The sequence below is a fragment of the Manduca sexta genome, chromosome 26, assembly GCF_014839805.1.
Source record: "Manduca sexta isolate Smith_Timp_Sample1 chromosome 26, JHU_Msex_v1.0, whole genome shotgun sequence".
In the NCBI taxonomy this organism is placed as follows: Eukaryota; Metazoa; Arthropoda; class Insecta; order Lepidoptera; family Sphingidae; genus Manduca; species Manduca sexta.
Genome location: NC_051140.1, coordinates 20,179,129 through 20,206,334, shown reverse-complemented (window position 1 = coordinate 20,206,334; position 27,206 = coordinate 20,179,129). Strand labels below are relative to the sequence as shown.

At 34.0% G+C, this 27,206-nt stretch overlaps 1 protein-coding gene across 1 annotated transcript in view; it reads left to right on the top strand.

The window, feature by feature from the left end:
• The first annotated feature begins 1,199 nt into the window (after positions 1 to 1,199).
• Positions 1,200 to 27,206, top strand: part of LOC115450588 (neuropeptide FF receptor 1) — a 33,006-nt gene continuing 6,999 nt past the window's right edge. The window contains exons 1-4 of the mRNA XM_037443181.1: positions 1,200 to 1,313; positions 3,345 to 3,450; positions 21,492 to 21,589; positions 26,500 to 26,668. Of these exons, the coding sequence (XP_037299078.1) occupies positions 1,200 to 1,313; positions 3,345 to 3,450; positions 21,492 to 21,589; positions 26,500 to 26,668 (487 nt within the window). The remainder of the gene's footprint in view (positions 1,314 to 3,344; positions 3,451 to 21,491; positions 21,590 to 26,499; positions 26,669 to 27,206) is intronic.

Genomic DNA, 27,206 nt, shown 5'->3' with positions numbered 1-27,206 from the left:
AAAATTGTACACGTACATTAATAAAATATCCAATCATTTATTTAGTCGTGTATTGATTTATACAAAAAGAACAAATAAGTATAAAAATAATAAGTTCAAGGTGAAAGCGCTATCTGTACGAAGCTTTTGTAAAATCAATTACCTCTGAAAGCTCGGCTGCGATTCGTTTACAATGTGATACCCTCTATTATGATAGAGAGCTTGTTTTCGCTTGAAGTTATTCTAAATATAGACTCGAAGTGGTAATTCTGGAGTCCTTTTATATCGTATCTAAAATCATGTAATTTGTATATATTATTCCAACAGAATACCCCGGTGGCGTAGTTTTATAGCAGGCGCGGTACCGCTCTTAGGTTTCAGGCTCGAATACTGAGTTGATAACATAATAATGAGATTTTTTTTATCAATATTTATGACAACGAAGTCAGGGATTTGTGCCTGATATGGCGATAGACTTGCCCACGTCACACCGTGCGTTGCAAAACACACAGCATACAGTGAGTACACTAGTTGCGGTTCTTTTTTCCCTTCGGGGGTAAAAGACCTGAGTATGGGTTATATAAGTGTGATCTATCCATTAGAATTTAGGGAAAATAAAATGGTAGTAAATATTTCAAATAAGTATAATACATAAACTGAGACGTTAATAAAATTACTCGCACAGCCTTCAAATAATTATGTATTCACAAAAAAAAACCTTATCTTTATTAATGTTTGAGGCAAAAATTTCGAAGTCTAGTGTAGCCTATCCAATTTCGGTATAAACGTAACTATTCCATGTCTATCCGAAACCACTGAAACGTCACTACAACGCAGACAAATGGGGGTTGCCACAAGACAGTTACTGGGTACTTTATGCCGTGGACAAATGGACACAAATGCTCATGAAATATTTGAATTCACATTAGATATTTATTACATCACTACCACACTTACATACTGGCTAAGACTTTTTTATTTCGTTTGTTTTTGCTTGTTGTTCTACCCCTTTTTTTGTAGAGAAACGAGGTATTAGGTCACTTGATATGAAGCGATGTCCTCTGCCCCTTAAATATCTATGATATTACTGGTGGTAAATTTTTTTTTTGGTTACGTGCCATGTTTATCGCCGGGGGTACCCTGCTAACTGGGTACAGGCGATCTTAGCAACCTCGGCAGTCCCTAGGAAGATTTAGTGGGCCCTACCGTTATCACCTAGGATGCCTGCGGACGGTACGCTGACGACGCACAGCTATCCGGTCGCATGCAGGAAGAAGGGGGAAAGAGGGAAGGAGAGAAGACCGCACGCACACGTGAGCGAGTCGCGTTCCGGGGTTAGTTTGTATATATGATTACGAAAAGGCCGGGATAGTTGTATTTTTGGCGAGAAGAAGAAAAACAGTTAAAAAACTCATGAATGCGCTGACAGAGAGAGAGGGAGTCAAATGATTTTGTCTATGCATGTCACTTGGTATTTGAAAAGCAAGCTTCATGTATATTTTTATGACAAAACTTGTATTACTCCTAACACTTAACAGCCTTGTATAAGTTAACATATCGGAGTTGACATTTGTCGCAAAGTTTTTATCGTACTCGTAAACACTAATGAGATTACACCTGAAGTAACTCGCGAAACATCGTTAAATATTTACTGTTTCGAGTTGTGACAACCACGCCACTTATGTTGAATTTCACGATGGGAATTTTATATAAGTCCTAATTAAAAATGGGCTTCGCAAGGCGTTTCCCTCTATAAGAAAATCTGTTTTCTTAGGATAGATTTACTGGTGGTAAGTCTCTCATATGTGAAAGTCCGTCTGGGTAGATACTACCGCAATGTCTATTTCTGCCGCCAAGCTGCAGTGTGTTGTCACTGTTTTGTTCCGGTTTGAAGGACATCGTAGCCAGTGTAAGTACTGGACATATTAAGACTTAACATCTCATGTCTCAGGATGGCGAGCGCAGTGGAATACCAAACTATGTGGTTTTGGATGGTGTTTCTACTATTTATGGGCGGTCGTATTTCTTACTATCAGGCGAACGTCAAGCTTGTCTCGTCATTCAATGCAATTAAAAAAAAAAACAGAAATAGCTTGCTTATTTATATGTCTATTTATATCCTAAGATCTAAATCTAACCAGCGGTTTCTATTTTACCCAACTTCTACAAAATCCTACTATTTATTGCTTTCTTTGGACAAACAGATATTATCCTAAACTCGCAGGGCATTTGATCTTCTCATTACTGTAAATTTATTTGCGTCTGTATCTGTACTAGAATCTACATTTTGCTATTATGTACTTTAAAGTAAACTGTCTAGTTTGTGTATAATTACGACGTAAACTAATTGTTATAATAAATATCTTGCTTAGGACAAGTAGCGCCTATTTATGTTCGTAGGATTTTGGGCTAGATTATACGTCTTATTTAACAATCGAAATTCAACCTTCTTTGTATATTGTTAAAATTATTTTTATTTTGTCTGCTCCGACACAAAACTATCTTATGAGATAATGCTATAACCATTTAAATATTCTGTGTCTAGGCAAAAAGGACGCGCAACTTAGAAAGACGCTATCAGATCTACCATAATATTCCTAGTTATTTGAGAAGTTATTAGAAGTCTAAAACAGTATCTGTAACTTCTCTCACTACATATTATGATGTGAACCTTCGGAACTCTATAACGATCGGAAGAACAAAGTTTGTATCAGTAATATTTTCTAAGCAGATAAATTTCCTTTTTTACTACTATGCTTGAAAAACTATTTTGCTGAAAAACTGCGAGAGTGAACTATAAAAAAGGGCCCAGCTGCGAATAAAATCTCGCATTAAGTACATAAAGCAATACGATATTTGAATACATATTTTAACGTTATTACGCTTTTCAAAATCCAGTAGATAATATTTATATTTTTTTATTGCTCTGAATGACGACACGAGCTTGCCGTTTGCCTGCTGGTATGATACGACCGCCCATAAACAGTAAAAAAACTATCCAATACATTGAATTACAAAGTCTTGTTTGGTATTCAACTGCGCTCGCCATCCTAAGACATGAAATGTTAAGTCTTATTATGTCCAGTAGTTACACTGACTACAATATTCTTCAAACTGGAACACAACAGTGACTACACACTGCTGCTTGATGGCAGAAGTAGACATTGCGGTGGTACCTACCAAGGCGAACTCTCACGTATGAGAGACCTACCACCAGGAACATCTCCGTTAAAATCTAAATAATTCACGTGCCTTTATATTTATTCAAGCAATTTTCACAGAAAATTTTCCTTTTTCGCTTTTAGTGTCGTCCATAAAACCTCCTACAGAACCAAATAGAAAAACATTGTTATTTTTGTTCACAGATATTGGTAGAGCGGACGATAGAATTTTGCACAGAGAAATGGCCGAATTCAATCAGAAAAGAATTGTACGGCGCGTTCAGCTTTATACTGGTGTATGCGGTGCCGGGTGAGTGGCTTGTATATTAAGCTGTGGGATTATCGCCCATTTGTGCGTTTAATATTAATATACGCCTCAAATGGCTTTCGGGAAAATCGAAAATGTGAGGGAATAGGGTTTTGGAGAGCTATTTCTGAAAATAGAAACGAAGTAAGGAAGGAATATCTTGATGCGTGACGTGAATTAAATAAGTTAGGCCACGTAGATTAACATTTTATTAAAAGGGAATCATAAACCAGAAAAATATACATTATAAATTTTGTCATGTAAAATTGTGGAATGTTTAAAAGTAGTAGGTTTTATATTTTAGATATATTACGTGAATAGTTTCATTCGAACTCGCACGCGGATACATCTAAGTAGTGCATTTTCCAAGTATAGTTGTGTTCCATAGCAAATTAACTCATCATTTCGCAATTTTGTTACTTAATTTCGGCTGTGAGGTATGCTGAACAATTTACGAACGAAATATGTACATGTCAACTTGCTCCCAGAAGAGAGCAACTAGCTAGATATCGACATTTCACTTACATGATATAACTCCCATTATGAAAAATAAATGATTGTACTATATTATTAACTCGCCGTAAAATATTATTAATTCTTTAAATGAATACCATATTTTATTAACTAGTATAATCTTCAGTTGCTTAGGTGAAGTAAATCATATTCCAATAACGCTTCATAATTAACTTTATGAAGCTAGAGATGCCCATAACGATGTTAAAAACAGCAAAATTTTTATTTATAATGCAGTAAAACACTCTGCAGTGTTTATTAATATAAGAAAACGCGGTTAAAGATTCTCTTTGGAACTTTAACGTATATTATAGTGTTAAGAATATTTTATAATTTTGCACTAATTGAATATCAATTACTATAAAGGTAGAAATGCGGATCTGCTCAAATTATAAATCTAGGAAATGTTTTTATCAGTGGCAAAGGTTCCATGTAACCTGATTCCGTAATTTATGTAAAATCTAATTATTATTGGAGCCAATTGCAAACCGCATTTATGTATATTATGAGTTATTATATTATGTTCTCTCGGGTTCGCTTTCGGAAAATTTTACCCTTTGCCATTCATTTTTATAGAACCATGACTGTTCAAATTACACTGTCTTTAAACAAAACCTATACTAAATTCCCTATAAAGTTGAATTAAAAATCGAAACATGATCAAAACATTCAAAACGTGTCCCACTTTTTTGACTATGTAGCATTTTCTACGTTTGTAGAGTACGTTACTACTACATTTCGTTTGTTGCGTGTTATAAGCTTATGTTAAATTTCACATAAAATCTTACCCAACTTTGTAAGATGCGTTAAATTTTATGTTCAACTCGCCTTAAACAATGTTGATTTATGAACGTGTGAGCTATAATGTTGCAAAATTTGGCAAGTTTTTATGCAGTACTCCGTGAGAAACAAAAGTTTCGGATACATTTTTGATTTTAATTTATGGGTGTATTTAAAGACCCCCGGAGTAATGTGAATAAACGGTATTATATAACATTTCTAAAATGAACTTTAGTGAAGTGTGAACCAACAATAAACCTTACAATTTTGGTTATAATATAATTATAATCTTCAACTCTAGAATTAATTTTAAGCTCCACCGAAATCCTTATTCATGATGTAAGTGAAATTACTTTGATAATCAAAACAACCAGGATAATAATTTAGGTTTCTAACTAAATCATAAAGCAAATATAATAACTATATCACGAGACTTATTTCAGACGTTAGATTAGGTTATAAATAAATAATAATATCAGCCCTGTATTATATACTTGCCTACTGCTGAGCACGGGCCTCCTCTACTACTGAGAGGGATTAGGCCTTAGTCCACCACGCTGGCCTAGTGCGGATTGGTAGACTTCACACACCTTCGAAATTCCTATAGAGAACTTCTCAGATGTGCAGGTTTCCTCACGATGTTTTACTACACCATTAAAGCGAACGATAAATTCACAAAGAATACACATATGATTTTTAGAAAAGTCAGAGGTGTGTGCCCTTGGGATTTGAACCTGCGGACATTCGTCTCGGCAGTGCGTTCCACAACCAACTAGGCTATCGCCGCTTTTTAGATTACATATACCATGTATTTAATATATTTTCGTTAGACGAAATAAACAAACCTACGCCACGTATTTATACCCTGCCTGTTATAAAGGTGTAGCTAAGGCACCCACTATTCGTCGAGCCAATCGCCAATCGGGCACAAATTTGACGTCGGGCTGATACTGAGAAGAAAACTTAATATCGCTTTGTCCGACGCAGGTTTGGAACTTAATACATTAAAGCGGGAGTATTACTTTCAATGCGACTACGCCGCCGAGGCAGTCATTTTTATAGACATTTTTCTTATATAAGATGGTATTAACGAGCAAGAGCATAACCTAATAATACGTGATCCCCATTAGCACCATCACCAATACTCGAAAAATTATGCGTTGCATTAAGTATTTATTTATTTATTATACACCGGAACATCAACAGTTTCCACATAAAATTAATTAGTTCACTTTTCTTAGTATAGTATTGTTCTTATGTGCTTACCAAATAAAGATGTATAGTCAGAAATACACTTATTACGAACAGACTGTTATAATAGTATGACACAGGAAAATGAGTGTTTATGTAATCAAGGTAATATGATTAACAAAACGTAGAAAAAGTTTTACACTTTTTCAGCCGATTTATAAAAATCTTATTTTTACCGTCTCCAATTGGCATAGTTATTCACAATGCGAAATCCAATTTGAACTTCGAAAATGAAATTTCTTTCTAAGAATATTTCTCTGTATTAATGGTGGGTCGTTAGCCACAAAGTTGTAACTTATGACGCACACTCGAGAGTAAATCAAAAGGCTCTTAATCATAGGCAAGTCCAACGTCTACTGCAGTACTTCCAGACTGGTAATGTACGGATGAGCGCGCACTACGGCAATCATAATAGCGCGCTACACTTTCAATATATAGCTTAAAGATGGCGGTTACTTCTTGCTTTTCAGTATAGTTGAAATATCATAACGTCAGACGAGAAATTACGTTTTTACTTTAGAAATATATGGCGTGTCTTCAAGTTTATAAATTCGAGAATGCTTAATAACTTTTTTCCATCTAGTCCTATCTCAGTCCAATGTTAACGCAACATATACTTCACCTTGCAGAAACTATTTGGGTCAGTGTGTATGACTGACTGCCTGTGTGACTGTGATCCCGTTTGTTTAATTGTCAGGCATACCTGTTAATTCAATATGTTTTCTCACGCATTCAAAACAATAATTAATATGTCAGTGATCGAGAGGCCTCCGCGACGCGACGTCCTCTTAGCACTCGCCCCTGAGGATGACCTACTTAATAGGTCGAAACTGGTCGGCGATTCCGACTACTTTTTATACGTGAGTAAAACCGTGTTGTTTTTGACTAATATCTACGGGACTCAAATTCAGTTACGTTTAACTCATAGAAGCGTAAAATAAGTAAAAGAGATGTATATAAAGGTTTAACAGAGCTCTATATTACAAAGGAAACTACTACATAGAATATTTTATTTTACACATATAATTAATTTAATATAATATATAAATATAATAATATCAGCCCTGTATTATATACTTTCCCACTTTTGGGCACGGGCCTCCTCTACTACTGAGAGGGATTAGGCCTTAGTCTACCACGCTGGTAGTGTAGCTAGTGCGGATTGGTAGACTTCACACACTCTCGAAAATTCCTATAAAGAATTTTTCAGGTATGCAGGTTTCCTCACGATGTTTTCCTTCATCGTTAAAGCAAGCGATAATTCACAAAGAATACACACATATTTTTTGTTTTTAGAAAAGTCAGAGGAGTGTGCCCTTGGGATTTGAACCTGCGGACATTCGTCTCGACAGTCCGTTCCACAACCAACTAGTCTAATTTAATACATAGGTTAAATTCATATGTGAAATGTAGAAGCAAATAAAGGCCATTTTTATATAAATTTATTTACAGTACCTAAAAATATAGCCCGAGGCTTAGATGTGCGATATCCTTAAGGTCAAATGTATTAAGCCTGACATTGCACTTTTCTCTAATAGTCAAGTAATAATGAGTTTCATTGTCTCCGTTCATTGTAGCTTATAATTGTAGTATCGCTTTAATTATTTTTGGTAGGCAAATAAATTTGCTGCTTTGTTATACGTATTTAAAATTCTTTTTTAGTTTAAAATTAATCGTTATTAATTTTAGCAGTATGAAATAAAATTATAATTTTCAATGTGTATCAGAAGCCATAGTCTAGGCGTAGGCCTTTGCCCGTAGTGGGTACTAAATTAAGAGAAGAGATTTTTTTTATTACTTTAAATGACGAAACGAACTTGCTGTTCGCCTGGTGGTAAGCGAAATGACCGCCCATAAACAGTAGAAACAGCATCCAACAACTTGAATTACAAAGTATTGTTTGGTATTTCACTGCGCTCCCCAACTTGAGATATGAGATGTTAAGTCTTATTATGTATAGTAGTTACATTGGCTACAAACTGGCTGGCTAGCTTTTTGAAACAGGAAAATAATATTGGGATTGGGAAAAGTCAAGTAGAGTTTCCAATTGAAGTTTTTGTGACACTGTGTTACGAAACGGATCGAACGCAGCCGACTCATGCTGCAGACAAAACATCTGCAGAATTAGTTTAGGAACTCATCAAATCGTAGTTAGATTACGTAAACATCCTAAGCATTAATCAGATATCTGAGCTGAAAGACAACTTCATAATAATAAATTCTAGAACAGCGAAAAATTAGTTTAGCATTCAATCCCTCGGGATGCAATTACTGTAGCTTAATTATTTTTGTCTAGCTTTAGTTTTATGCTGTTAATTACCCAACGTGCAACGTGTTGAGTGTTATATTTTACAAATAGAATTTATAAATACGTGATAAGTGTGTTTTTTGGTATTCACGTAGTTTAGAGCTCATTCATTCATCGCATTAGTCACGACGACTATTCTAAATTGTAATGAAAAATGGACTTTAATTTGCGGGATAGAAAATATGTTTTAGATTGTAAGTGGAAAAAGTGGGCAGTGAGAGATAGCGTGTCGTCGACGTTTGTACCGTTTTTGTCATTATGTTGTACGCGTGTAGTTGCTGATGCTTACCGTTATGAACATCCCACGGTGACTTATACACGCTTTTCTAGTAACAGGACAAAATGTCTGCAATGTAATAGAAAATATAAGTTCATTGACAAAAACACAAATTAAACTTCTTCCTAACTCTAAATAAAGTTCATTGACACCCTCTTGTAACCTAGACACTAAGTCCGCAAGGGTAGATACCCTTTAATATACGGTTCAAGACATATTTCTATTTGCTCTGAAAATGTCAACACGTTGATTAATTTTCGCCACAAAGTAATAAATATTTAAATAAATAAATGTGTAATTATTTGCTTATTTATTGTGAGGTAATTTGTAGATTTATTATATTGCTAGACATTGAGATCGTTGTGGGTTGTAGGTGACAAGTGCAGTGTAGTGCTATACGATAGTCTAAAAGTACTATTGTATATTGTCAGTTTATGCATTTTCATTTTTAGACGCTTTAAGTCATATATTTAAATGAAATCCATTTATTGGCCACGCAAGCAATCAAATAGCCCTTTATTTGATATGTCAACACAATAAAAGGAAAGACGAGGTCAATCACCTTATACTGGTAATTATCAGTGTAAGTTGATTTCATCTCATCATTCAATTGCATCAACATTTCAGTTTAGTTTAATTGTGTGTACAAACTTTATTATATGAAAATAACTAGGTCTTGCCCGCCTACAAATGCATTTTCTGCTAGTAAAGTCTCTTAACAGATTCGGCAGAGGCAAACACAATATGACGAGGGGACGTGATGGCTCCAATAGTCTAGCACACTAACCTAGGTTTACTTACTATACAGGATGTTTCAGTGACATAAATAAAATATAGGAATATTGCCGTATAGAAATGAACATTGCGATGGTACCTACCCAGGCGGTCCCTCGCTCACAAACCAGACTTAACATCGGTAAAACATATGCACTACTAGATGGAGTGTTGAGTGTTTAATTGGGTTTGAAGGATTGTAGTTAGTTCAATAATTTACTTCGAACAGTGAGGTTTGTCGCCTAATTTCCCAATAAAACAAGTTCAGTACTATCATGATAAATAACTGTACTGAGTAATTGGCACTGACAATTAAAACGACAGTTCCTTATTATAGTTATTCATATTTGTAAGTCATCTTTTATTACTTATACTATATACTCCGCAACATTAACTGTATAACTGTTTCGATTTATACGTTTTTATCGTAATTGAAAACAATCAGGCCGGCATAATTATCTCGGTTGGCGAGTCGTAATCATCTGTCCTCAATCACCACTTTTTATCAATTTAGCTTACCATAAAGTGATATGGAGTCCTTGCCGTGTTCGTACAAAAAAATCAAAACATATAGCACCTGTTTGAAGCACCCTGTATACAAAACTGTTTCGGTGCTCTAGATTGCCCTATTTGATATATAATTTAGTACTGAAGGCTTCACTCCCTATTTCGTAGCACTGTGTAGGCTCACTCATAAACTTGGCTAAAATGGCCGCTGCGACTCTTTGAAGTACTCTCAGAGGATAGAAGGGACTGAAAAATAATACCTCAATTACATGGGATGTTAGTTGATAAATCTTACCTTTGGGGACCGTTAGAATTTCCACCATAGAAAAATAATACGATATTCTCTTTCAAAAGTTCTTTTTTTATATACCACATTAAAATAGGATTAAGTGTTTTGTTATTTTGCCTTAAAGTAAATAAAAAAATAAGCGTGTTTGGATTTTCATAGTGAAAATAAAAATAACGGTATACAACAAAGTACGGAAACACACTTAAATTTTATTTTTATTGAAACGATAATTTTTTACATTAAAATTGGCACAATAGACCTATTTATTACAGGTCTGTCTAACCGAGTTTTGGTCCTGAACAATTGCAGACACTATTTTACAGCAAACTAGCAAAATGCTCGTCGACGGTACGTAACCTCCATAGTTTATGCGTTACAAAAATTCTATTTTACTTCGACGTGCTGTACAAGGAACTCATGCGCACGCCCACATAGAGTTCTTCGATATTACTTAGTTTTCTATGTATGGATATAGCTTTTTCGACCAGTCATTTACCCGATTTCAAACTCCTTTGGGTAAACTGTTTAGAGTAAAAACATCTTTTCGGGACTAGATTCTAAACTTTAGACAACCCATAAAAAGTGTTATTTGACCTCGAATAGAAATCCAGGACTAATCTGCAATATATACACGTTGGCATTCAACAAATTGGCGAATAATATATGTCTTACTTCATTACATCAAAAGAAATGAAAATCGGGACTTTGCTGCAAAAATGATACATCATATAACCTAAAAATTGTTTTTACCGAATGTTTGATCACCCAGGCCGCAGCAAAATGCTCCGGAAATTCAAATTTACTATTAATCTTGCATGGCGAGCCTTTTGTGTCCAAAGAGAATGGACCCGATGAATAAACGATGAGGTCCCACAGCAATTGATCGCCGGATATCGTAGTTTTAGGGTACATAAAACATTATTGTGGTTTTCGTGTATATTATTTAGTTTATTTTATTGACTACACAAGCAAAGGTTCTAATTTCAAAATTGTTAGCAGAAAATATTGCGTAGTAGCTCGTTAGCAAGTTACTTGTCTAGTCTGTTAATAGTTATGTAAATAATTCCAGCCCTGTATTATAGTGGTCATGGCACACTGCTGGGCACGAACCTCCTCTACGGCTAAGAGGCTTTACCTCTTCGATCACCACGCTGGAATGTTGCAGGTTGACTTTATGTATCCTAGAAATTCTCATGTAGAATGTTCAGATAAAGCGAACTGTGCTTTAGGTTTTGAACCGGCGGACCTTGCCTCGGCAGTCCGTTCTATTTCTAACTGAACTATAGCGCACTTATCGTTTATTAAATGAATTGTTATTTTATATTTCATAATGTATATCCATGAATCAATTATTTAGTTTTCCTTGAAATTATTATTAATGGAACAATTTTCTTTGATATGGATATAGCAAGATATTATTTTAAGAACTTAAAGATGAAAGAATTTCTTTAAGCTTTAATATTCTCTTTTATATTTAAATATTGATAGAGCTATGTGTGGCGTTAAACAAGCGTGACATAAAAATTCATATCTAAAATGATATTTTCTTGAATTAGCCTTTGCTCGCGTAAAGGCGTTTTCTGGGATAAAAGTCCCGCTATATATTTTCCTATAGTTCACTATGTTTTTGTAGAAAGTAGCCTATAACCTTCCCAGGGTCTCAAACTATCTTCATACCAAATGACATAAAAATACGTACAGTATATTTTGAGCAAATCGACAGCATACATACAGACAGAAAAGAGGACTTTGTTTTATAATATGTATAAATTATTTGGACACTCTATAAATTTGTGGAAGATCAGTGGCCTATTTAAGTATTTTAAGAGAAGTAACACTATTCAGAACTTTAAGTTGTACTTTGGATTTGAACCCTTAACCGAGGGAATGAAAATACTTCTTTAGCGGCCCCCGATGTATGTTTAGATCAACATATTATTAAGTACTTTTATACTTAAGCGGCGATAGCCTTGTGGAACGGTCTGCCGAGACGAATGTCCGCAGGTTCAAATCCCAAGGGGCACACACCTCTGATTTTTCTAAAAAATTATGTGTGTATTCTTTGTGAATTATCGCTTGCTTTAACGGTGAAGGAAAACATCGTGAGGAAACACGCATACCTGAGAAGTTCTCAAGAGGAATTTCGAGGGTGTGTGAAGTCTACCAATCCGCACTAGGCCAGCGTGGTGGACTAAGGCCTAATCCCTCTCAGTAGTAGAGGAGGCCCGTGCTCAGCAGTGGGCAAGTATGTAATACAGGGCTGATATTATTATTATTATATTATACTTAAAGGACAAAAAAACACATTTTGTTTTTCACTTTTTGTATCGAGGGCTTTAATTTTTTTATTTTGAGTAAAATTATGTACTTGTACTTATAACGACTTTTGACTTAGCGACTTGACCAATACGTCATTTCGAAGTGCTATGAAGTGCATACGCCTTACATAAAGTGTTAGACGGTGACATCCTATTATAAAGAAACTAGCTGACCCGACAGACGTTGTCTCGTCTTAAATATGAATTTGCGGCGCGCATTCTGTCAATCACTCAAATTAACTTTTTTTAAATTTTCTAACGTTCCGCTCAACTTCCTTAATTTTTTCTTTCATAATATCCTTCTCCTGACAATAACAAACACAATAAAAATAGTGTAATCGGTCCAGCTGTTCACACATGATGGCGTGACTAAGGGAAATAGGGATTCATTTTTACATATATAATATATAGATAGATACTGCAGAGGAAAACTGAAAGATGTTCTAAAAACTGTCAGTTCCACAGAGATGTTATTCAGCAACGAGTCGTCGCGTCTGCGGGGATTCTTTAAGTAGAAGAAAATTTAAATTAATTTACGCACTTCAATGTTAATAAATTTTCTTGCGAACAAATATCATTTTCTCTGACATATTATAATTAAGTTTATATTTGTAATTTATAGTATAAGTTAATAAATTGTTTGAACATTTTCTAATTAAAATTTTGGATATTATATTATTCATTTGCAAACGAGAATCTGAATAGGTACAACCGCAATTCTATTTCAACTTCCAAGCAGTAAAGTGTGCACTGTTTTGTTCCGATTTGAAGTACATCGCAGCCAGCGTGATTGCTGGGTATTATAAGACTTAACATCTTATGTCTCACGGTAAGTGCAGTGGAGTGCCTGTTACTTTGTTATTCTAATTTGTTAAGTTTTGTCCAAGTTGTTCCAATCATATGGCTTACTATCAGGTGAGCAGGATGCTCGCCTTGTCAAATGTAATAAAAAACATAAGTTAAGTTATTTTCGAACAGAATATTAAAATAAACTGCAATAAAATGACTTACAAGCTCTATTTCAGTCAGAGAGAAATCACGTCTAATCTTATTTCGTCAAATTATGATAATGTTTCATATTTCTGGTACATTGCGAACATAATCTAATATTATATTATTTAATAATATATGTCACGCATAAAAATGTTGCGTTTTCATGATCAACTTCTGTAAAACAGAAACAAATGAATAGTAATGGTAAATGGTTATTTTTAAGTACTGTTTATTGTGAATGATAAATTATTATATTCTTTACTACAGATTATTTTATATTATTACCAGCCATCACTCACAGCTCCACGCGCTTTTTAAACTTTAACTAGGAAAAATCATACTATGTGCTTTCCCATAAAAAGCAGCCTATCTAAATATATATTCAGCTGAGTTCACACCAAATATCATGAAAATCAACCCCTTAGCCGTAAAATTTTAACAGTTTTTAGTTTTTAAGAGGCATTTATACTATAAGTATAGAGTAAAGAGACGTTACTCATATCTAGGTTTTAAAAAATAGGTGTCAAATAAATATTTTAATGTTTTGCTTTAAAAATATTGACAGATTAGAATAAATGTACCAATTTGTCCAAAACATAACAATCTGCCAAAATTGCTTCAAGTTTGCTACGAATTTCGTAGACATATTTAGTATAACGCCGCGTCGTAGCACACGGAGCTACGACGCTACGAATATTATTTGAAATGAGGTTTTCCTAGCGTACCTCTTTACTGCTTGAATTTCGTAGTTTCCATTTTGGTTGAATTGTTATGAAATATTTTGTTTAGAGTAACTGTAGTTATGTTTAAAATAAATGTCGTTTCTTATTTAAGCAAAACTTTAAATTATAACAAGGTTGCATCGGCCCTCCTCTAATAATATTATGACCGCTTTAAAACTAGTGAAACCATGAGAACGGTTTTTAGGGATATGAAAAATTGAGAGTAATTTTAAGTTCCCAGTAAAGTTATAGCGTTCCTTTTTAGAAATATGGAATCCTTTGAGAGAAAATTATTATTACCTCAGATATTCTTTAAAATCAAGATTTGTGTTAGTACGAAAGCAATATTATAATTACTTTCTCTTTGTTCTAATTTCATCCACTTGATGAAAAATCTCAAAATGAATCCACTTCATCAAAAACTAAATAAACAGTTAATAAAACTCTCAGTGAAACGTCTCAATGTTGTCTCTTGCATTCCTCAACAAAGCTAACTAGACTCAAGGGTAGCGCTAATGGAATTACGTCTTTGTGCCCCATTTCGTCTGGCCAAAATCTAATGCACCGTAATTTTCAAAATTAGTCTGTAAAACACGTTTTGTCCATTCTCATTCTAAGGTGTACAAACAATACTTTTTTCATTAGATTGCGAAGATAAAAACCTTGGGGTAAAGTTAACAGCCGTCCTTTGTTGGGCACGAACTAGCTATTTATCAGGCTATTATGTGACTTAGGCTTAGACTTATTTAGAATCATAAATGTTAGCTAATTGTGACGCAATGCTATGATAAAAACACCAGTATGCACAAATAGAATTATGAGGACGCACTGGTGAAACCGCTTGATGTTTTGTCGACGTGATTCTCTTTCATATCGAGAATGCGCTCTGCGTAAAATTATTCATCCGCCCTTTATAGCTTAGTTAGGAAATGTCGTTGCTATGGACGTGATTCTAACCGTTATACTCCATTTGCTTGAAACGGACAATCAACAGCCTCATAAAAACTAAATACCTAGCCACCCTTTTCATAAAGTCCTTGAAATAATTGCCGTAATTTCAAATCTCTACTAAAGTCGGCATTTTGTGGTCCTACTATCGAATAGAATGTGTAACTGAAACGCAAACGTTAAGGTGCGTTCTGTGACGACCTCTTTTAAGCTAGCCCAAAATTATCTTTATTAAGGCTGCATCCTATAGCATGTTTAGTGTAACAAATGTTTGGGATAGTTTATCCTGTAAATTTAAGGAGAAGTACTTACGCCTCATTTTAACACATTACCAGGTTGAGTAGTTGGGTCATCTGAGATTGGTTACCGTCATAAAATATTAAAGTGTGGGCACTCATTTTAAAGATCTATTATAATTTACGAATGGAGCCAATTGTCTCATTTTCAAGCAAAACAAGTGTTTTAATACTACCCAAGTTAAATATAAACAAAGCTGTGATACATAACCAGAAGATTGATACAACAGACCTATCTACCTATGCAACGTCTCGAACCATCCTTATTTATACAACGTCCAGAAGCGTCCGTTTTGGACTGAGACGCTGACTCTGTATTATCGGTCTCAATTCATAGAATAAGCCCACACACTGTCTTGTACTTATTTGCACCTTTGTAATGTGTTTCACTAATTGTAACATTAATAATGGGATTGGCATATCCTGGCTGGATAAACACCCTGAAATAAATAATAATTTAAAAAAAACAATAATTAATTAAAATGTAGCCTTGCAACACGTTCTTTTATTTTAATTCACCCGAATAAAAGTTTGACTACCTACTACATACATTTTTATACAAACAAAGTAATTGGATCAATATAATTAGTAACCTTTGTTTAAAAAAAAAATATAAAAACAAAAGGGAATGTGTTTTGTACACAGATTAGTGTAAAAAGCAATTGTGTATGATATATAAATGTTGCAGTGACAGCGGGAGCCACGTTAATCTTTTAAGTACTCCGCTTACAGAGTGACGGTCGGCGGAGGGCGCGGAGGAGGGCTCGGGAGAGGGCGCTAATGACAAATTAACAAAAATGTCGTGCCCAGATTATATAGAACTAATTAAATTTTGATATCATATAACTTTGTCGTGTTAAGCTTTGAGTTTTTATGTTTATTGGAATTGTCAGTATATTTAATTATATAGGGATTGGTGGGGATTTGGGGTGTGGTTTAGAGAAAACAGTCAGCATTGTAATTATTTGTATACGACGGTTTGGCAAATTTGATTTGCACCATGACCAAGCATATGGACATTAATTAGTAATTAATTAATTAAAATCTGCTGATACTGAACAGAAAAACCCAAATATCACTTTGTCCGACCCGGGGTTCGAACATAGGACCTTAGAAGCGCTGCCGTACCGCACATTCAATACACTGAGGCTGTCAAATATTAATAAGACCAGATGAATTTGGCAAATCGTATAATATAAATGATTATATCACTTTTTTGAGATCATATATAATTTTAAATTAGACGACTGACCTATCATTTTGTTGCGTTTACGTTTATAATATTAATTCAAGTATTGGACGAAATATATTATTGTAAATGTAGGCGAATACACTCTGCAAACCGTTAATGAATAATATTAATTGTCTTTTTATTATTATTAAGTGGTTAATTTAACTTCACTTGCATATATGTCTTGGAATTTCGATCTTTTTTTGAATTCAATATAGCGGACGTCACCCAATGGCAATTTATCATTATCATTATTTATAAATGCAACTTTGAATGAATACCCAGTAAAATTTATGTGAAAAAGCTGTTATTTAACAATCAAATATAAAAATGTACTCAAATGAAATAATATAATATTGATATATAAAATTTTAGTTCAAAATAATATTTTTATAAAATATCATTATTTACTAAAATAGTACCACAGTTTTAATATTGTTAAGTAAAATAACTTTTGTCTCTTATTTCGATTTGAAGTGGTGGCTTTAATATATTACTGTTTACAAATGGTCTGACGCTCTGAGCTTATTATTTTAGGCCTATAATATATTTTAACCAAAATATACGTTTAATATATTTCTTCATGGTATTTCTGTTTTTGTATGACTATAAATAAAAACTCATCAGATATGAAATAATAAAAAAGCAGTAGCAAAATGAAGCCAAGCGAAATTGTGCAGAATAAAATAACACGAAGTGTAATAAAGCGAAGTGAAGTAATAAGTGCAAATATTCATCTACGTGACTAATAATTTGTTTTACTTTATTTTTATTAAAGAGCTAGGGTTAAGAGCTGTACGTACTTGTTCTAATATGATAGCTCTATATTATATATATATATATATATATATATATATATATATATATATATATATAAAATGAATCCCTAATTTCCTTGGTCACGCCATGACGCGTGAACGGCTAGACCGATTTCACTATTTTTTTTTGTGTTTGTTAGTGTCAGGAGAAGGTTCTTATGGAAGAAAAAAATAAAAAAAATTACGGGGTAATTAGAAAATTTAAGAAAACTTAACGACAATATTAATTTTACATAACTGTCAGGGGTTTGAAATAACTGTCAGCAATCGACAGAATGCGCGCGTGCATACATAGTTAGATAGGACAACGTCTGTCGGGTCAGCTAGTAAAGTATATTATATATCACTGAGTGATTATTCCATTAGAATTTAGAAAGTTTTTTAATGGTCACAACATTGATTGCAAACACTACTAATTTAAAAAATATCTTTAATTTTACATTTGAATAGATTATTCTAATGGATAACCTAGTTGGGAGCGGTACAGACTGTCGAGACCAATGTTTGCAGGTTTAAAACCCAAGGGCATGCACCTGTGACTATTCTAAAAGTTATGTGTGTATTCTTTGTGAATTATCGCTTGTAACGGTGAAGGAAAACATCGTGAGGAAACCTGCATACCTAAGAAGTTCTCTATAGGAATTTTGAAGGTATGTGAAGACTCTCAATCCGCTCTAGGCCAGCGTGGTGGACTAAGACGCAATCCGTATCAGTAGTAGAGAAGACCCGTGCCCAGCAATGGGACAGTATATATATCCCATTGCTATTATCCAAATAATGAACTCATTCTTCTAAAGTAAAGGATTAAACTTTCTGGTTGGTAGACATCGCATACCTTCGTAATTCTTTAGAAAAATCTTAGGTATTCAGGTTTCGTTACAATGTCTGCCGTTAAGGCGAGAAGTAATTAACAATAAATAAACAAATACCAGGTCAGGAAAGCCTGAAGTATAGGCTGTATATCTTTTATGTGTCGTCCCGCCTATTTTCCTTACAAAGGTACTTATAACATCTTTGCATGCTTCGTTAGGTTTTATAAAAGAAGACGACCATATTGCCATATACTGGGCATAATTGTTAACCCCTAAACAGTAAACTCAACATTATTTACCTGAATCTGAGACTTCGGGACAGCAATACAACTGCGCGACTGAAGCACAGAATTTTCTAGCACTATATTTTTAGCATAAAAAGTAATTCAATGCGAGTAAAACAAAATAAAAGTTATGAATATTATCTTTTAAAATATGAGTTAATAATTTGTATAAATTGCGTAATAATTTTATTTTATGGCTTAAAATTTTATACATTTAAAGTTTTTATATTTACATTTTTCTGGCTATGTTTTGTTGTCGCGATTTTATTAAAAAAACATGTTTTATTTTTAAATGTAATCCTAACTCGTCTGAAGTACCAACTATAAAGTTGTCCTGATGTACTCTAAAATAAGCAACATAATATATATTGTTTGCAAATAATTCATATATTGAATAACATGGTTTTCTTGGAAGTCTTATTAAAAACATACTACGTACGTATAATTAAGGATCTCTTGATATTCCTTGTAAGTAATTAATATCAAATAAATTATACAGCATAAATAAATTTTTAGCGAAGGAAACATGATTTAATATTATAGAAACCAACGCGTTTAAAAATATACCTTAACGCTACGTAATAACGATCATATCAACACTACGTCGGACGTGCTCAGTATTATAATTTTATTTTCACTTTGAGATACAAAAGAGGCTTTCAAGGCAAAAATCAGGACGGATTTCACAATATTATGTGGATAAAGTGCGAACAATTATGGTCCTTTCACACTCGCCCGTGCAGTGTCGGGGCCGTCACATTTACTATCAACATATTTACCTGGGGCTATGTTATTATTTTTTTATTTTACGCGCCCGGCAAGATATCCTACTGCACTTGATGATAACCTGATTGTCCCTCACCAGTCGAAATAATTATGCCGGTCTGCTTAAACCGCATATACACAGGCTGATCCCGGAACGCGATACACTTACGTTGGCCACCATGGCGGGTTTTATGTGGTGATCGTTATCTGGGCGGATACAAAATATATCCTACCGACAGTAACATGATCTATGGCAAAGTTGGGATGACGTCTATGACTGTAGTTATCAAATTGTGTTTTACAAACAAGTCACTGTTCTTGTAATATGAAGCCTATGTGTTAATTAAGGACAAGGTCTACCCGTGTACCAAATCTCATCCAAATCCGTTGAGTTGTTTCCGCGTTTACTTCTAACAAACATCTTAATATTTTCACAAACTTTCACATTTATATTGTTAGTAAGATTAAAAACATTATATGCACAGATAACTTTTGTTCCTAACTCTCCATGGACACAATTTTGCCGGTAGTGAGATATATTTTATATCTGATCGGATAGCGACTACCGTACACAGGGTGTTATAACTCGCCATACTAGCCCACGTAAGTGTGTCGCGTACAGTGATCAACCTATGTATACCTGGTTCCAACATGCCGGCATAATTGTGTCGACTGTCGAGGAGTAATCATGTCTCGTCAGTCGACATTCTATTCGACTCCACTTAACTTACCATCAGATGAATTGGGGTAACTATGAACGTATAAAAATAAAAAACACGGACACTGCTCGGACACTGAACGGAAATCTACAAACAGACGAATAATGCTCAAAATGTATTTTTTCTCTTTGTTAGTTTTGTATTATTCTACCGTACCTTCAGTCTGCTAGTATTACGACTTTATAAAGGATTTATTCTTTGAACATTCTTAAACCATTTCTTGAGCATTCTTTAACCATTTTCCACAAAAATACTTTTTAGTATTAAAGGTTTTTGTATCCCTATTTTTTATAATAATCCAGTGTTTTACACGAACCAAAGATTTTAAAGACGTACTGTATTATTATCACACCTAAATACATTGTTTTATTTCTGTCTCACATAAATGTTTACTGGTATAAAATGTCTTCGGTATTAAGTCCGATTGTAGTATAAAAAGTGTATAAGAATGTATTTTGTACAGCATAAACCGTAAAATATATACCCCAGTCCGTTCTGATCTGGAATGTTTGGGCGATTCAAAATTTTAGTTTTTGAAAGGATGTTTTTCGAAGTTAAATTACGCGAAGTTATGGACCTAAGAATAAAATATAAAAAATATCTTATTATGATAGATATATATTTCCCGAACAAGACTAGTGATTACAATTTCATTCAAATTGCCGCTCAAACTTAATATTATCGCAATGAAGTTAATTGTTGGGATTATCGCGACATCTCTTGGGAACTGTTAGGTTAATGACAGTTTACAACTTTGATCATAATGCGTCGACATATACCTGGAGCAGCTGAGACGTGTTTCCACAACCGTTAACGCTAATAAAAATGTATGGAACTGTAAAATCCTAACGATAATTTTGTCGCTGGGATGTACCATTCCTATATCAATTTTTGTTTTCTATTAGCGTAAACGATTGTAAAGGGACTTTTGGCAAGGGTCACCCTATTTTTTTGGTTTCGCGAAGAAAGTGCCCTATTACTACCGTCCAGCCTACATGAGAGGCAACTGAGCCGTTGTGTTGGGGTCACCTTGCCTTACTATCCGGCGTTGAGCCGCCCGGATTTGATGCCAACCTTCTGGCGACCGATGGTACAGCCCCTAATGCCTGATATACAGATAAAACCACTCAAATGTACACATACAACGAAATAGCAATCTGCTTATTTGCGTATTGAGTAACTTTATAAAGGTATTTCTAAGCAATTGCTATTATCTTGTATTAAAATCTTTAGCGCATATTGGTTGAATGTCTCGACGTATTTCCATGCAATTGTTGTTGTATAATAAGAAGCGAAGAAGGTATCTCTATTCAAAATACATGAGATTCCGATTTAAATAAAATATAGATTTTTTTTTTAATTCTGCTTCCACTGAAGCTTTTGTGTGAAATATAGTTTTTATTTTTGTAATATTTCATTTATTTTTTGTTTTTTTCCAGGATGCATCGTGGTGGTGTCATACTCCCTCATGGGGCGGAGGTTGTGTTCCGTGCTGCCGCCCTTCGATCAGGCTGAGGGCAGCGCCAACAGTCAACAGGTAACTAGCGTAACTTCACATATATTCTGCTATCCTGGTAGGTTATCTTTCAATCTTATTTATTACTACACTTATAAATGCAAAAGTTTGTAAAAACGTTTCCATATTTGTATGTTAGTAGTAAATGTAGAAACCGCTGAACTGATTTGGATGCAATTTAACACATGGATAAACCATGTCCTGGGTTAAAATATAGGCTACTTTTTTTTCCAGAAATTTGCTTCTATAAAAATATTTGAATATTTTTTAACCTGCAGACGGCGCTAACGTTGACATGTTGACATTATGAATTGTAACGTGTAAGGGTATTCGCGTGGGCAAAGCCGCATATACATTGTAAAAGTATGTAATGTTTGTAACTGATTAATGCTTATTCCGCTGCATGGACTAGAATGTTTGGCTTACTGGTAGTTAATCCTGCAGTAACATATACATTACTTTTTATACGAAAGAAAGGAATAGCAGGACGAAGACGTGAGCAAAAGTTACTTTATATATAAAAGTTTATTTCTTTACTTCTAAAGTAGTCGATAGCGTCGAAATTACATCGCTCTACTCTTACTTATTTACTTCAATAAGAATGGCTGAAAAACTATTAACAGTAAAAATAATGCAATTTTCCCATTACATTCAAACTAGTACATTCTCACTCACATTTAACGTCCTAATTAACTTTTAATCTGACCAAAATTACGAACAATTAGTTAAATTAACAGTCGTAAAATAGCTATGAAAACTCAATTATGTGGAAATTAAGTAACGGTCGCGGCGTACATCTAGTTATCCACATAGGTATTACAGTAATAAATTGGAAGAGCCTATTTGCTGCCTACCTGTTGATTTGTCAGTATTATATAAAACGGCTGAATTTTGATGGTGTCGTCATTGAGAGAAATGCCGGTAAACATCAAAAGCTTTATTATTATACAAAGAAACATTTTGACATAATAAATGAAATCACATACTAAACTTATTGAAAATAATAATTTACAGTAAGTTACACGAACTATAGATTTAACCTAAAAAAGTGTAAGCTTCAAACAAAATATATATCAATAAAAAATATTTTAATTTAATCGCCTTAATGCCTATATCTATAAAAGATTTCATCATAGCGGCAACGTCATACTTTTAGAGTGAAACACCCTCACACACACTGTATACGCAATAAACTACAAAGTGATAAAATAATCTGAAAATTAAAACTGGGACTATTGGTGATATTCATTATTCATGACTGATTTTTGGCACATCGTTGTCAGACGAGTATATGGTTTCATTTATTAAAGCAATTTTAAAATGACCATGTATAAGTATGCTTAAACACAGTAGAATTACCGCCAATTCTTACTACAGAGTATTTCAGATTACGGTAAAGTTTTTGTCTCTCTGAGATGTTGGGAGAACTAATTACTAAAATACATAAAACTAAAAATAATATGAAACTCTATTGTTGGATTGTTGCTAGAAATGTCATCAGTAACGTGTAATTAGACAGCTCGTATAACTGTAGCAATCTTCAAAGTTAGGTCTCTTGATGGATAATGTTTTTGTTAGATAGTCACCTTAACTATAAAATACAGAGTAGGCAATTTGCCGTAAAAATATTACATACATACATACATACATACATACATAACATCACGCATTTTATCCCCGAAGGGGTATGCAGAGGCGCAACTAGGGCACCCACTTTCGCCAAGTATGTTCCGTCCCATGATGTGATAGGGGCGAGCCTATCGCCATATCGGGCACAAATTCCAGACTCCGGGCTGATACTGAGCAGAAAAACCCAAATATCACTTTGCCCGACCCGGGATTCGAACCCAGGACCTCAGAGCGCTATTGTACCGGACGTGCAATACAACTACGCCACCGAGGCAGTCGTAAAAATATTATAAAACTTAAATCGCAAATAATTCAAAGTTAAATCTGTATTTTGCGAACTACGTGAGGTTTGAAAGAAAATATTTATTTTCCACTCGTAAGCTGCCTGTGTACTGTTTCTCGTGCATTTTACGGGCTTGACAAAAGCTTTATCCATTTTTAGGCTCTAAGTGACTGAGAATGGATATCAACTCATTCGGGACACATTCGTAATGTTTTTATGGAATGCTTAAAATCGGATTGCTATTTGTGTGATACGGGTTCTGGCTCGAAGGACCATTTCGAATCTTCAAAGATTTAATATGAATTTACAAATATGTAATAAAGGCATTCTTTAGAATTAAATATTATATTAATTTTATTATGAATTTAAAAATGTGTATATTGTATAATATATGTATCATTTAGCAATTAAATAATATATTAATATTGATGTTTACAGGAGGTTTTTTAAACTGTTAAGACGTGATGAATAGGAAGGCAAGTGACAGACAGTGTAATGCAATGCTTTTAAAAGTTTGCTTTGATTATTATGTCCAGACGCACAATACTTCATCGAACTGTTTTCATTATAAACCTGTCATACTTTCTTCATATCATTATCCCATTTCAATGTGTGGCGGCACAACTCACTCTTCCTTAAGCATGTTGCTAAATCTAGTGTAGTTCTAACGACCACCTTCATGACAAAACCTTGCTAGACGATTGAATTACGGGAAAATTCTGTTGACATCTCATACAAAATGTTATTCGACGTAGAAATCTTACCATTAGATCTCAGTCTAGGGTCAGTATATATTCGCCATAAATACGTTTTATGCATCACAATACTAAATTGTTAATAAAGGAACTTCCTTTGTAATATAAAATGACTGAATTATTACAAGCTCACAATAAACACAGAAGAGATAAGTAAACAACAAAAATGATGGCAAAAGGAAATGGCCCACCCAGAGCTACGCTAGATAGACCAGGCAACTTGTATTTCAGCTTGAATATAAAATCTTTTCCTATTATATATGTATCTTGTCCATTTACTGAAAGTATTTAGGAGAATATTAATGTTTATTACGACGTATAAAGATTTTGTCACGTTCATTTATTAAGTAGCGTATCTCAGCGGTCGATATTATTGAAATAAAATGCGAAGATTTGGTTTTGTTGTGAGAGGCAATATGGTTTTTCTAAAAGCCGGCGTAATTCTCACGATCATAAAGAGAAACTGCCGTTTGTCCCTACCTAAATATCGATTAATTGCCTGCCATGCTCCCTCCGCCAGGCTACGATAAAAGACAAAGAAACAATATGCATTTTATAATCACTAATTATTGTTCGCGGCTTTGCATGGGTGAAAGGTTCCACGCCACCATGGAAAAAATGATTATAAAATCAAATATTTCCTTCAAAAACAAATGACCTAGAAAACTGAAATTATGAGAGATTACCTATTCCTCTGGTTTTTTTTTTTTTATATTCATTTAGCGACATGAATAATCTACGATTTTTATGCATGTCTGTGAAACTACTGTTACTTTGTCCTTCTGCCTACCTCGTGAAAGATAACGGTGTGATTTTATAATTCACAGGCTTCATGACGTAACTGCAAACGACTTGTAAGGATATTTTCTCGTTTACGGGACGATATTGCTTTCTCGCAAGCATTTGTATTGTCGTATTGTCAGTTAGTTTGCATAACTGTTTGGATTTCTACTAGATTTATTGACACACGGCTTCAAGACAATATTAGATTTACAATCTTCAGCAATAAATATTGCATTAATTTATTCTGGAATTGTTACAGGAAAATTTGCTTCGGCTTCGATTCGTTCTAGCATACTTCCACAGCAGAATAAGCGTGATTAGAGATTTAAAGTAAACTAGGTTTTAAGTAATATAAAACTTATATATTTCCAAAATATTGCACGTCAGAACACAACCGTAGCAAGCTAGCACCCAGCGCTTAGTAACAGCAGTACATTGTTAATAATTGTAAATACAACAATTAAAATACTTTTATGCTGTCAGTTCAGATAATAATATAAAGACTTTGTGTTTGCTTATGCAACCTCAACAAATTTAAAAATGTATCGAATAAGTTACAGCACTTAGCAGTCAATATGATACACTAGATTTATTTATATTCTCACTATTCTTGAAAAATATATATTACTTCTCCTATTATTGTAATATTATTCGACAGTAAATATAGTTATACAACACTAGGCAGTGATTTACACAGTGTTAATCATATATGTAGGCATAATCGGATAGTGTCACAATATGGGATCCGCGAGGGTAATAATTCAAAACTTCAAATTTAAAAGTTTTGTACCGTCTATAACTAATCATGGCCCTAACCATTAGGCGAACTACTTTATTGTCTTTTGGCAATATTACAACTTAAGCATAAGAATTTTACAAAAATAAGTACTCAATTAGAATTTATCTTTCTATTTTAATATCAACGTTGAAGCAAAATTTCAGCATTTATCTCAATCACTGTAGGTTTGTGCAGCACTTTCAGCTCGAGATCTGTAAAAGTCCAATATCCGTTAAAATTATAAGCTCTGATTTCACTTCGATTCTGGGTTCACAATGTTTTCACAATCTAATAAAATGTTACGATAGGATAGAATATCAGATTGAATTAACTCATAGAGTCGATAAAATAGAATTACTAGCGTTTTCTTGTGGCTTTGCCTGCGTGTAAGATATCGAAATAAAAGATCAATTGTGCACTTTGTCGAGATATAAAATCTTCTATAACATTCCACGTTGGTTTTACTGGTTAAAAATCTAATCGAACCTGTCTATTTACTGCATTCACCATAGTTTTTTCACTTACGAAAATACCATAGGCACCGCTAACAGTACTTTTAGACAAGTGCATCTTGAAAAATTTGGCCTTTGACCGATGATAAATACCTTCTACTTTTAAATCAACACACTGAATATTGCTTCTCACTACTCAAAAGGCATGATTGTGTAGATATTTTTAGTTATTAGATACCTATCTCTTACAGCGCCTACGGCTCGTTCGCGAGAGGAAGCGAGTGGCATGGATCTTATTGCTGCTCGCGGTGCTGTTTGCGCTCTGCTGGCTTCCCTACAACATCGTTCAGCTTCTGATAGACGTGAATGCTGTGCAGATCGACTCCGCGTCGCTCGTACTGCCCTACACATTGTTATTAGGTGGGTATTTTTACAATTACAAACTAATACAATTATAAACTAGCAAGCTACTCATCTGACGGTAAACAACTGTACTAGTCAACTTTGGCGACACTAAACGTACTTGGAATTTTAAAGTACTAGGTTCCATTCTGTTATATTTTTCACATTGTTATATTAATATTATATTTTTCATTAAATGTTATGTCCCGTAGACCTCGGAAAGTAAACTTCAATGTCCTTTATATTGGAATATAACAGTTGAGCACTACCTTAGAGGAATAGTCAATACGATAGTAACTACATACTATTCAGTTGACTACACTATAGACTAGGTACCATTCTATGAATAAATTACCTTTCAAATAAAACTATTCAGTATTCCGTTGCGTAATGCGTTTAATACCTTAAATGACTTTATTGCAGATAGCCTAAATCAGTTATAAATTCACAGGCGACAATTTATAGTTTATTGAGAGCGCAAAAATGTAAAATCAGGTCAAATTTCGTAATAATGGTTTATGATACTGATTCTAAAGCCAATTATTGAAACGTTGGA